The following is a 12,072-nucleotide window of genomic DNA, read 5'->3' as shown; positions in this document are numbered from 1 at the left end:
AGCTCCTTCCCTACCAGTAGTCAGGGCTACATCAGCTACCCCTTACTTCATAGCCTGACCCTACAGCAGCGAGGGATCCATCAGCTACCCCTTCCCTCACAGCCCAGCCCCACAGCCCGCTCCTTTCCCTCAGCCTGGCCGCACAATTGCCCCCTTCCCTCGGCACTCAGGGAGCCACCAGCAGCCCCCTGCCCGCGGCGCGGCCGCCGCCGCTGCCCCGCGCCTCGGGCCCGCCCCGCTCCCTCAGCGCGGCCGGGGCGGGCCGGGGCGGGGCGGGGCGGGGCGGGCGCGGGGCGGGTCCCGCCCGCCGGGGCAGGCACAGCGCGGGCCGCAGGTACGAGCGGAGCCGGCGAGCGGAGCGGAGGAGAGCGGCCGGGCCGGCGCGGCCATGGGGAAGGTGCAGCTCTTCGAGATTCGCCTGGGCGACAGCCGCGTCGTCTACAGCCCCGGCGAGCCGCTGGCCGGCACCGTCACCGTGCGGCTCTCGGGCTCGCTGCAGTACCGAGGTGAGCCCGCGGCCTGCCGTGCCCGCCGCCCGCGGGGCCACACGGCGGGGCGGATATCCCGGGGAGGGGTTCACGGGCTGCCCTGGCCCGCGGGGCGCCCCGGGGATGGTGCCGGGGAGCGGCCGGGTTCCCTTCCCCGGCTCTGGGCACCGGCGGCTCCGGGGCTGCCCCATCGCTGCTGCCCCCTCTGCCATGCGGCGGCCGGGAGGGGCTGATGGGAACAACCTGCTGGATTATTTCCTCCTTCGCTTCCTCCTCTTACTTTTTGCTCCTATCCCATAAATAAGGAAACATACTCCCAACCCCCTTCCCAAAACGACCCAGCGCGGGGCTGTGCCACAGCAGCCTCCGGAGCTGGCGGGTGCCCAGGGTGGCAGCGGGAGGTGGTGGAGGGGCTCGCCCGTCTCGTTCTGCTTTCCCGGAGTTCTGCGGCTTCCCAGGGCTGCCGGCATCGCCCCGGCACAGCCCCCGAACCCTGAGCCTGGTGCCCATGTGTCGGACGGAGCCCGAATGTGTTAGGGCAGGGCGATGGCAGGAGGTGGGCGATGCCGTGTCCCGGTGGGCAGCAGCCCTGCCTCGGCAGGAGGGAGGAGATGGGCGATGCTGTGTCCTGGCAGGAGCGGCACCCACCCACCGGCTCGCAGGCACCGTCCGCAGCGAGCAGCCGTGTTGTAACATCTCGAACGAAATCGGGCGTTTGAGTTGTGCCTCTGCTAGTGTGGGAGATGTCCGCGGTGTGTTCGAGGTCCTGTGAGTGCCAGGGCAGAGAGTGCCCGCTGGGCAGCAGTGGTCTGGAGCAGGAGTTGTTGGGTTATGGGGCTGTTGTTGCTCCACGCGAGGCTCAGGCCATGCTCGTGGCTGGTGCAGTCCATCGGGGCAGAGGGATGGGGCTGGACTGCAGCGAAATGAGCTGCTGGGCTCGGATCATCCAAACTGGGAGCTTCCTCCCCCGCCTGAGAGAAGTCATTCGCATTTGCAAGTCAGCTTTGTGCTCAGTGCTGTGGAAATGTGAACCAATTTGCTGTTTTCCCTGAGGTCTTGCTTGCTTCTCGTGTGTGCATGCTGCTTCCTTTGTAACAAATTATTGGAGGGGGGGAAAAAAGACCAACCCCTGTACCAAGTAATGTAAAATGTGAAGTCTCTGTTCAAGAGCTGTCAGCCTGGATCATGGTGCCTCTGCCTGCCTGCGCCTTGCTTTTGAGAGCACCTCTCCCAGTTGTCTGCAATCTTTTGGAAGCTTCTTGTGGAAAAAAAGTATCTAGGACAAGTGTAAACTTGTAGCCTGTTTAACTCCTGTCAGAGCTAAACAGTTGCAGATCCAGCGTTTATCTCCTTGGAGAATACTCCTGGATGCACTTCCAGCAAAGATATTCTTAATGAAGTTTGGCTGACTTCCCTTCTCGGCCCATCCCATTGACTCCATCCATTCCTGAAGGTGCTTGGGAGGGACGAGAGTTTGGCCTTTGGTGTGCTGGCCCCTTGTGCTGCCAGCTGGCCAAAGCTACTTGCTGCTGCCTCTACAACTCCCATTTGGGGAGGACCTGCCAGGTTCTGCTCTACACCAGCTCTCCTCTGCTTCCTGCTGTTGTTGTAGGGAAGGAGAAAGGTGTCTCTTTGTTCTAGACCTTCCTTTCTGCTTCCTTATTGCTTTGATTCTGAGAAGCATCAGGGTCTGGTGTCAAGTACAGGTCCTGAACTCAGGAGAGATTTTGGTAAGAGCTGGGGCAGCTGAGCTCTAGGAAAGCTGTCAGAAGCATTGAGCCAAAATCTGAGGTGGGCTCCATGCGATTGATGCTTCTGTTGTGCTGAGATCACTGAGCAGCTCTTCTAGGCTGTTTCATGTACAGTGGCTTCATGAGCTTGGCTAGAAACTTTCCTTTACTGGCATCAGAACTCATGCAGTTAAGTCACATTTGGACGTGAAACCAACTTCTGCCAAGCACAAGGTGACTCTTTGCTGTGTGTTCTCCCTCCTGCTGTGTCTCTTACGGTCTCTGGTGCTTAAACCCTCCACACATGATCTCTCTCATCACCCTCTCCTTCCTGCATGAAGGAAATGTCTCACTCTAGAGGAAGAGATTCATGTAGCTGCTGAAACATCCTTTTGGTGTAACAGCAGGTGACTACCTGCTGAAAGAGATCTTAAAGGGACTTGTGAGCCCTGCTGAGCTCTGTGGGCTCAGCACTGGAGGGATCAGACAACATGACATGCTCTGGCTTCCTGCTGGGCTGTGGGGAGAGCTGGGTGGAATCAACTCATCTTGCATTGTATATGCCCCCCACACACCTTCTGTGGCCAACTGTGACTTTTCAGGCTAATAAACTGCTTCCAGGAGAAGACACAAAGTCCTCACCCCTGGCAGGTCTGGCCCACAGCACCACGATTTGGTGCTTTCCATTTCCTGAGCCAGGCAGGTCTGGCGCGGTGACTTCTCGGTGCTGTGGTGTGTGAGATCACAGCCGGAACCAGCCTGGAGGTGACTCCTCACACAGTAACTTCTGGCTCTTGAAAATTACACCTTCTGAAAGGTGACAGTGCAAACAAACACAGCTAGTTGTGCCTTGCTAAACACAGGAGAAATCTTGGGTCACGGGACAGCATAGCTGGGGACACACCTTTTCGGGAACATTAATGTTCCCACTTAGACCGGTGTCAGTGCCAGCCCTGCTGACTGGCAATGAGGGCTGTTCAGGAGCACGTCTTCTTCAGCTGACCTTGCAGCAGCATCACAAATACTGACTGGTCCTTGGTGACCCACGTGGACCTTCTGAGGAGCCACACTTCTTCCTGTGCCTGTGCCAGGGTGAAGGACCTGCCCAGAAAACTTCTGAGCCTCAGGGGAGAGCGCTGATGGAAATGGAGAATTCCTGATCATTGTGCCTGGTTTGCTGGGTAAATCATCAAACGTGTGTGTACAAAGAATAATTAATCTTACAGGAAGCTTGCGCAGGGACAGCTGGAGATGGCGTTAATTTGTGGGGAAGGAGGAGGGAAGCCAGTTCATTTGGAGCAGGGCAGGCAGTCCTGGTTGCTGGCAGGAGCAAGTGGGAACAAAGGCTTGTGCTGCCTGGAGATGCTGGAGCACTTTCCTCTCAACTCTGTGGCTTCCAGGGGCCATGTGGATTATTTTGGTCCTGCCTGCCATTCAGTGAGGCTTCAACAAGCGTAATGTTAAAATAACAGCCCTCTCTGCCAGGTCACCGAGAGCAAAGAAACAGCAAGTGCTTTCCGGAACAGATTTCAGCACTTTGCTATTCTCCACTCTGTTATTTGGCTGTCCAGGTTTATGCGGGGATGAGTTGACTTTAAAATCACTCCCTTGAACTACAAAGCTCCAGACACAAGTACCCGTGTTTATTTATGCTCTAGAAATACAGATACATAATTCCCATTTCCACGAAGCAGAGAGCCCATGAATCATAATTTTATTTTATGATCTTAAATGTACTAAATATTCTCACTTCTCATATGGAGAACAGAGAAAGCTGGTGGTGAAGGGGAATGAAGAGCAGGGCTCTGAAATCCTGGGTCAGGTGTCCAAACTAAAAGGTGATTTCTGTTCCCTAGAAGGCAGAAGAGAGTAATTTGGGTTTGGTGGCTCTGACATGTGTGTAATCTGTGCCCTTCCTGAGGGGAAGAGATGACACCAAAGGACTTTGCTGGCCACGGTTCTCCTACCACTTGACCTCTGGTACAGTGGAAAACATTATTCTTGCAGGAAGGTTGTGGCTTGGGAAAGTGCTGGGGAAAAGGTGGATTCAGTCCCTGCATAGTGGTCTGGCTTTCTCCCGAGTCAGAAGTTTGTCTGTAAAGGAGGATTGGAAGGCCCTGTGCTGGCAGCGTGGGTCACCTGCTCACCATTGGGGCAGCAGGGACCCCGTGGCTGGGCCCTGCTTTGGGGTGCAGTGTGGGGAGGGAGCGTGGTGCCTGCAGAGCTGAGCAAGGCCTGGGAGTTTGGAGGGCACTGTCCCTGGTGATCCTGACAATGTCCCATGGGGTCCTCGAGCTGTCTGGTATCCACCAGCAATGCTGGGGTGCCAGGATGAAGCCAGGCTCAGGAATGCTCATGGATGTCTCCGCAGCATCACTCCCTCAGGCTGGATGGCTCCTGCTGTAGGGGAGCTGGATTAACTTTCTTTTCTCATTGTGTGAAGCGAGAGAGCGGGGAGCTGTGTGGCCAAGTCTGTCTGAGGCTGGGGAACAAAAGAGGGATTTTTGCTCTCCTGGCTGGCTTGCTGCTAGAGCTCCAACTCCTCTGGAGTCAATAACTAATCACGAGATGGGTTTGTGTCTCTGTCGCTGCAGTGAGCCGCTCTGCGCTGCTCCCCCCGCCTGCGCACCGCTTGTGCTCAGCTGAAAAACTGTTTGCTGCTTTCCTTGGCGAGGAGACATGCCATGGCCTCCCATCCCTTGTTTAACAAAATGGGAGGACAAGTGGAGTGGAGTTCTGTCTGTCTGATTTGCTTCCAAGTGTGACAAACGGGGTGTGAGTGCTTATCCCTTCCCTGGAGCGGCACAGAGCTGTCAGAGATGTAGCTTGTCTTTCTGGGCTGGAGTCAGGTAGGCAGAAGGGAGGCTCCCTGGCTGGGAGGAAGAAGCCTGTGGGTTTCCATCCCTCTCATCCCGAGGCAGCTCCCTATCTGTGGCTGTGCTGGGAGAGGAGAAGCAGCCAGGGAGGTGCATGGACGGGTGTGCTCCACTGGGAGCGTGTTGCGGAATACTTTGTGCTGTAAGTCATCCCCAGGGAAGAAGTAGGTGTGTAGAAGACACAGCTGTCACTCGGCTTGGTGAAGTCTTGCTAGAGGCTCTCATAGCCAGTAAGAGGAGGATGGACATGTGGATCATCCTCTGCTATCCAGAGAGGGGATGCTCAGGCCCTTCCAAGAGATGAAGGGAGTGGGGTGGTTGGGTTGTGCTGCAGGGCTGCTGCAGACCTGACCTGTGCCAGAGCATAGAGAAAGGTGCTCTGCCAGGCATTGGGGAAGGTCTTCTCCTGCTCAGGGCAGCTACTCTTGAAATGGCCTGGCAAACATGTCAGGGCCTGGGCTGGCCTCTTTTCTTGAGGGCTGATTGCTGAGATATCCAATGTACAGCCTTTAGGCTACTGGTGTGACCTCTGGAGTCTGGCAACAGGAATTGCTGTGGAAGTTAATTGCTTCTTTGTGCTGCTCTTAAAATCTGTCACTCTTCAAATCTCTTGTGGAGAAATGAAAAGTGCTTAGGAGAGGAGAAAATGAGCAAAGGACCAGGCTGTTGCCAGTCAGCATGTTTTTTGCCTTGTGCACAGTTGTGCCTGCATGTGCTTGGAGTCCCTGGGCTGTGCTCAGGATCCAAAACAGAGGTGAAATGGATCCATACCACAAAGGTGTTCAGGCTTCTGTCTGCTTGTGATGGCTTTTAAACAGCAAATCCACATTCCCCACTCTCTCTGATTGCAAATGAAAAGTAAGTGATGGGGTGCACAAGTCAGCTGGGAGTGAGGTGTTTTGCTGTCCCTGGGTTTGTGGGTGGAGGCCTTTCACCACAACGTGGGTACCTGTGGCTGGGTATTGCTCTGTGCAGAGGGGTGGCCAGTGCCATGGGTTTGAATTGCATGGCATGAGTAAATTCTCACAGCTGTATTGGGGTCTTGAGATGCTGGACGATGGCAGTGGAGAGGATATGGGGTGTTCTAAGGTAAGTATCAAGCTGCTTTTGACCCCCTTGACAAGATGAGGGTGACAAGCTACTGCCAACCTGGAATTATTTAGAGACCTAGTTTAAAAACACCCTGATCTTTGAGCACCTTAATCTTCATTAAAAACCGGAGTTTGAGAGATATCCGTAGCAAAAGCTGTTTCCAAGAAGTATGAATCATTTCTGGAGCACTAATGCTTATGACTTCCACTCCTTTGTTCTTGCTGACGGCACTCGGCTGTCTGACAGTCATTCTGGCTCAGGCAGCTCAGACCAGAGGTAACAATGCTGCAGCAATTCACTGTTCATCCCTCCCAAAAATACCCTCCTGAATCCCAAATATTCCCTGCAATAAGAGTGGGATAAAACTGGCTTGGAAGGCAACAACTCTAGGGAGGAATGCTCAGTGTATGGCTAGAAATTGGAGCCTTCTTGATGGAGACTCTCAGCAGGAGTCTGAATGTCAGGGCCACAGGTTCAGCTCAGGTCCCAGATGTTTCTTGTGTGTCTGCTTGGATCTCTGAGGAGCCCACCCTGACCATGAGGACTGTCTTACCAACTTGTGGCACTCCCAGCACAGCAAGGATTTGTTATGTATCTGGTGCTCTGGTGATAATAAGAACATAAGTCATCTTTCCAAAGTGATGATCTTGCTATAAATAGAGAATCCAGCTGCTTGTGTTGAATGGCATCAAAGAAAATCATAGGAGCAGCTCTTATGCTTAGTGAAGTGGATTCTGGCTGTTTTCTCTGAAGATGCTGAGGTTGGGAGATTTCTTGACAACTGAGACATGCAAAAGCAGTGCACGAGAGCTCAATGTGACATGGGGAATCTTCTGCAGGGAGCAGGTGGGGCTGGGATCTCTCATCCCATGCTGGGATCTTCAGCAGGGAGCAGGTGAGGCTGGGATCTCTCATCCCATGCTGTGCCTTCCTGCCTCCCCAACAAGAACCTGCCTGTGCTGGTACCCAGCCAGGATGAGGAGGCACTAAATGCAGGCTTGTTTTACTGCTTGTAAATAATGCTCTTCAGGAAAAAGCCCTTGAAACCTCCCCTTCTAGGAGGAGGGGAGCTGGTTCCTGGCTCGTGCTTGGGAACTGCAGCAGCATTAAATCATTTGGAGGTGTCTCAGCAGTTCTGTGTGCTGAGTTGTGAGTTCAGTGCCACACTGAAGCGGTAGGAGGACGGACCCTGATGTGGTTCCACATGGCTGCCTGACTCCTTGCTCCTGCCTCCTCTCCCTGTAAGTGGGCTCCAAGCCCTCACACCAAAACTCCTGTTTCCAGGATGGCTGAGCAGTCCTGAGTGTGCTGCTTTAGTTCTTCTCCTGCCGTGGAGGCAGAGGCTCGCTCAGGATGCCGGGTTGTGACAATGTGCTCCGTGCTGAGTCCTTGCAGCCCCAGAGGTGTCCAGCCCATGACCGACCTCCTGCCCCACCAGGTGCTGGGCTGACTTTGCATGTGCTCCTCATCTGGGTAGTGGGTGATGGGGAATTTGTGCCCAGGAGCATCTCTTGAGCCCCAGGAGGGGATGGAGAAGTATCATCTCTCCTGAATTTTACATCTGCAAGGCTGTCTGTTGCTGAGGACAGAAGAGCTGTGTCTGGATGTGTTGTGGGTGGCAGTGAGGGTCTCCCAAAATGAGCACCAGCCGACAGGATTTGTAGCCTTACCTCTTAGAAAAGGGTATCTGAGAGTCTCAGAAGAAAATGAGCGTGACTCAGTCCCACAGCAGAGCCTGGCCCACAGGAGCCTTGGTGCTCTGGTATTACAGTAAGCCTGTTAAGCATGAATTTCCAGAAGTCTTTGAAGCATTTATTTAGAAAGAGTCTGAAAAGGGAGTAGGCTCTGGTGAATCAACCTCTTTGTGGTGAGTAGGGAAACCTGATCAGTCGGCTGTTTATCTTCGGCAGTGGCTTTTGCACCCAGCATGGAGGGTGATGCTCCTGCGGCGGGGGCAGAGGGGCTGTCTGGGCAAGGAGCTCGTCAAACCTGCTCCAGGGTGTGGGAAGAGTGGAGCAGGGCTGGCGGGGGTCACACACAGAGGTGTGTTCCCGGGACAGAGGTGTGTTCCCAGGACATCAGAGAGCTCAGCCTCCCTGGCCAGCGAGGTGGGAAAAGGTGCCAGGCTTTGCACTTGCTGGGAAAGAACAATTGAGTTTGTTAATGAGTTTAAGGGGCGTTTTCTTACACCAGAATCCAGCACATGCTCCTGGGACCTGTAGTGCTCTGTGGTAGGCTGTTGTGGAGTTTCTTGCTCAGTTGTTCCTTTTTTAGACAGCCAAGTCAATTGTACCAGAATATCTTAACTCCTCTGGCCTAAAGTAGTGTTAAGTGCTGGGTGGAAACCTATTTCACTTTGGGCAAGCTATAAAAAAATGACATTCCTCACTTCTGTTTTAGCACTGCTCAGTCTAAGGAAGGGTGGCTGTGGTCCCTGTCTGGCTGAAGTGCTGAGTGCTGGCAGGTCCTGGCATCCATCAGCATTCCTGTGAGCCAGAGTGAACTGCTGATTCTGCTCCACTTCTCTGGCTGCATGTTGGGCATCTGGGACTTGCATTCCCTTCCCACGGGGCTGCTCTAGGGGCCAAGTGCTGAAGAGTAAGGTGCCCTGACTGCTTATGTATGTACAGCCATATTTTGCTTTGAAAAGCCTAGCTTACTTAAATTCAGGGCTCACAAAATCCAGCTTATTACCCAGGTCCCCTGAGAAGGATGGAGTAAATTAAATCTACATTAAATTTATTAAAATAAATCTGTCTTGTGCAGGGGATTGTGAGTAAAACTTTTCTGGGCCCATATGAGATGTTCCTGTGCCAGGCTGGCAGCTGCAGGCCCTGCCTGGAGCTTGGTCCCATCCCAGTCCATCCCACCTGAGAGCAACAGAGGCTGCTTCCTCATGAACAGAAGTGATCCTCAAATGCAGTTCTAGGAGGAGGGCAGGCACTGCAGTCTCCAAGCAGGTCACAGTTTCCCACTCTGAATTTTTGTCCAGAGTAGCAGAAAGGAAAGAAATCTTTTGAGACAAAAGTTGGCTTCACAGCCTGGAGCAGTAGAAGCTCCGCATGAAATGTTGCCTCCATCTCTCCTCCAGCCTTCTGCTCCTCTGCAACCTCTCTGCTTTTCCCCTCCAATACTCAGAAGGATGGATGCTGGGAGAGGAGGAGGCTGTGAGTGCTGGCAGTGTGGCTCAGGTGGGTGGCTGGCATGGAGATATTCCTGGGGAGCTGTGAGATCTGCCTCTCTCTGCCAAGTAGCTTCTCACTGCTGTCTGATCTGGCTGTTCCCAGCATGCAGGGGTGCCTGTGTCTGCCAGCCTGGCCTGGGAGGAAGAGGATGGTCCCTCAGCATGCTGGGGTGGGGCACAGTTGCTCTCCTTGCAGGAGTACCCAAAGAATGACATTGCTGACCTCTGCCCTGTGTGTGGCAGCAGACACTGTGTGGAGCAGCTCTGCTGGACTGTGCCAGGATGGGATGGGATGAAAATCTGGGCTCCCAAAACTGGTCTGAGGCACTGCCAGGACATGTCCAGACTCTGCTCTGCCTGGCTGTTATGGTACAACCACCTCTGCCATTGTGGGCTCTTGAGCAGAGCAAACCCACTTGTCCCCACCTCTTCCCAGTCTGTGTGCCTCAGCACTGGGGCCTACATCAGTCTGAAGCTTAAAAAAATCCCAAACTTGTCCTTGTTTTGCAAGAGGCAGTTCTGGAGAAAGGATTACCCCAGCATCCCCTTCTGGAGCACGTTTGGGGAGCAGTGAGGAGGTTGTAGCAGCAGTAGCATGGTGGGGATTGCGGTTGCACCTGACTGCAGGTGCTGTGGTGTTCTGTGCCTGTTGCTAAGGAGCTGCCTCTGGCAGATCCAAGGCACAGACTTTGTGGCAATGTGTTCATCCCCCTGCCACAGCCTGTGTGGCCTTGTTCACTGGTGAGTTTTCCCCCTGCAGCCCGACATGTGCAGAGCCAGGCTTGTTAAGTGTGCTCAGCTGAGGATTTAATTCCAGATGTTTGAGATGACCCCTTCCTCTGAGGGCAGCCAGCATGCTGATAAAACACTGTGATGCTATAAATAAACCTGTCTGCTCCACAAGGGAGAAAAGCCTTTGGTTTGAGCAGGAGTTTGTTCTAAACAGGAGCCCAAGAGTTGGCTCTTTTGTCTCAGGATTTATGTTGACCCTTGGTTTTGAGGAGGAGCTGGAAAATGTAGGTTTTCCTGCTGCTCGCAACCTGATGGAAGAAAATGCTTGCAATGGGGGGAAGGATTGACCTACCTGGGAAAGGACTGAGAAGATTTGTTCTCCTGCTTTTCTGCAGGTACACACCTAGCCAGCCTCCCTTTGGAGGCTTCTGCATTGCTGGAATGAGGACATCCTTGTGTGTCCATACTACCTGCCCCTCCTCGTGCTGGGCTGGACTCTGGCTGAAATAATTCATGCATAGCCAAAATAATGATTGTGGGTCACTTTGCCCCTGTGGCAGAGCTGTCACTCCAGGTGGAGTTTTTCCAGGCTGTCTTGAGGAGCTGCTTCAGCCTTCCTACAGTGTGGGGCTGCTTTTGGAGGATCTGGGCTTCCTGCAGTTTGGGTGGGACATGCAGGTGGGTCCTCCTGCTTCAGCCTGGTAGTGGACACGTATAACCCTGTTGCCACAGCCAGGGTAACAGGCACTGCTGGCTCTTGGGATTGCATTTGCTGAGCTTGGATTTGCAGGGCTGGCTCTGCTGCCATGGAAATCAGCACACTGAAAGGTCAGAGAGGGAGGGACTGTCCCTTGCATTGCTGTAAGGGGTTTGGCTGGTCCAACCCCTTGCAAGGTGCAGAGGGCAAGTGCCAACCTGGGGAAGGAATGGCTGAACAGCAAAGGTTGCTCTTGCTCCTGGGGGCTAAATGATGCTAAAGTTTGTGCCACTGCAGAGGGGCTGCAGCTGGGCTCATGTGTGGCAGGAGCATTGCCACGGGCAGCAGCACAGGGACAGAGAGGGCTCAGGCACAGCAACCATGCAGAATTTCACTGGGAGCCTGTCTGAGCAGAGAGCTGCACTGGTTGTGAGCTTGTGATGGCTGTGGCAGGTGGGATGAACCCCTGGTCACGGGAAGAAGCAGCCAAGTCCTCCAGGAGCTGCAGGCTGCTGGTGCTGTGGGAGATGCTGCTCCCTGTGCGTCAGCTCCAGACAAGTCACCTCCCAGGGCCTGGCTACAGGCTTGGATTTGATTTGAGATGGAAAGCATAGACTATTCTTCTAGACAACTCCTCTCCTTCCCTGTTAGAGGCCAGATCCCTTTCTTGCTCCTGTGCTGGGTTCTTGTAAAGGAAGAGGATAAAAACCTCCTCAGACAATCCTTAACCTTGTTCCAAACCCACCACTGCCTCCAGCACTTGTTGTAAGCTCTGCTCTTGCCTCACTGGCTTGTGAAATGCTCAAGATTATTTGTGTCTCAAGAACTGACAGGATGGACCCAGAAGGATGGGGACAGCTGAGATTTAATTAGGAGCTGTTGGTTTAATTAGTAGTGTCTCAATATATTCATGCACGAGAGATTTTTGTGTCTCATGAGTTTCCAGCCTTCCTGCTCTGAAAGTCCTTTCTGTCTGAAGGTGTGTGGGTATGTTTCTGTGTAAAGGCCATCAGTAGAAAAACCTCATCCTGCCCCTCTTGGTGTCCACTTTTCATGGAACTTTTCTAGGAATTACCCAGTTTCTACAAACTGAGAGTAATTTGCTCTGCCTATGGGCCTTGCTCTCTCCCAGGCTTTCCATTTTCCCAGTGCTATCTGGTCCCGCTTTGCTGGCAGGGTGGGTAGCCTCAAACCCCTCATCTTCACACAGATGCAGGTTCGAGGATCTCGGGGTGTAACCAAATTTGTGATCTTTGCTGAACCCAGAGGTGTC

General features: G+C 53.6%; 1 protein-coding gene across 1 annotated transcript in view; it reads left to right on the top strand.

Moving 5' to 3' along the window:
- Positions 1-329: 329 nt before the first annotated feature.
- ARRDC1 (arrestin domain containing 1) overlaps positions 330-12,072 on the top strand; it is a 35,359-nt gene continuing 23,616 nt past the window's right edge. The window contains exon 1 of the mRNA XM_053996707.1: positions 330-506. Within this exon, the coding sequence (XP_053852682.1) occupies positions 389-506 (118 nt within the window). The 5' untranslated portion in view covers positions 330-388. The remainder of the gene's footprint in view (positions 507-12,072) is intronic.

The sequence above is a fragment of the Vidua macroura genome, chromosome 21 (assembly GCF_024509145.1).
Source record: "Vidua macroura isolate BioBank_ID:100142 chromosome 21, ASM2450914v1, whole genome shotgun sequence".
Taxonomy (NCBI): Eukaryota; Metazoa; Chordata; class Aves; order Passeriformes; family Viduidae; genus Vidua; species Vidua macroura.
This window is presented reverse-complemented; position numbering and strand designations above follow the sequence as displayed.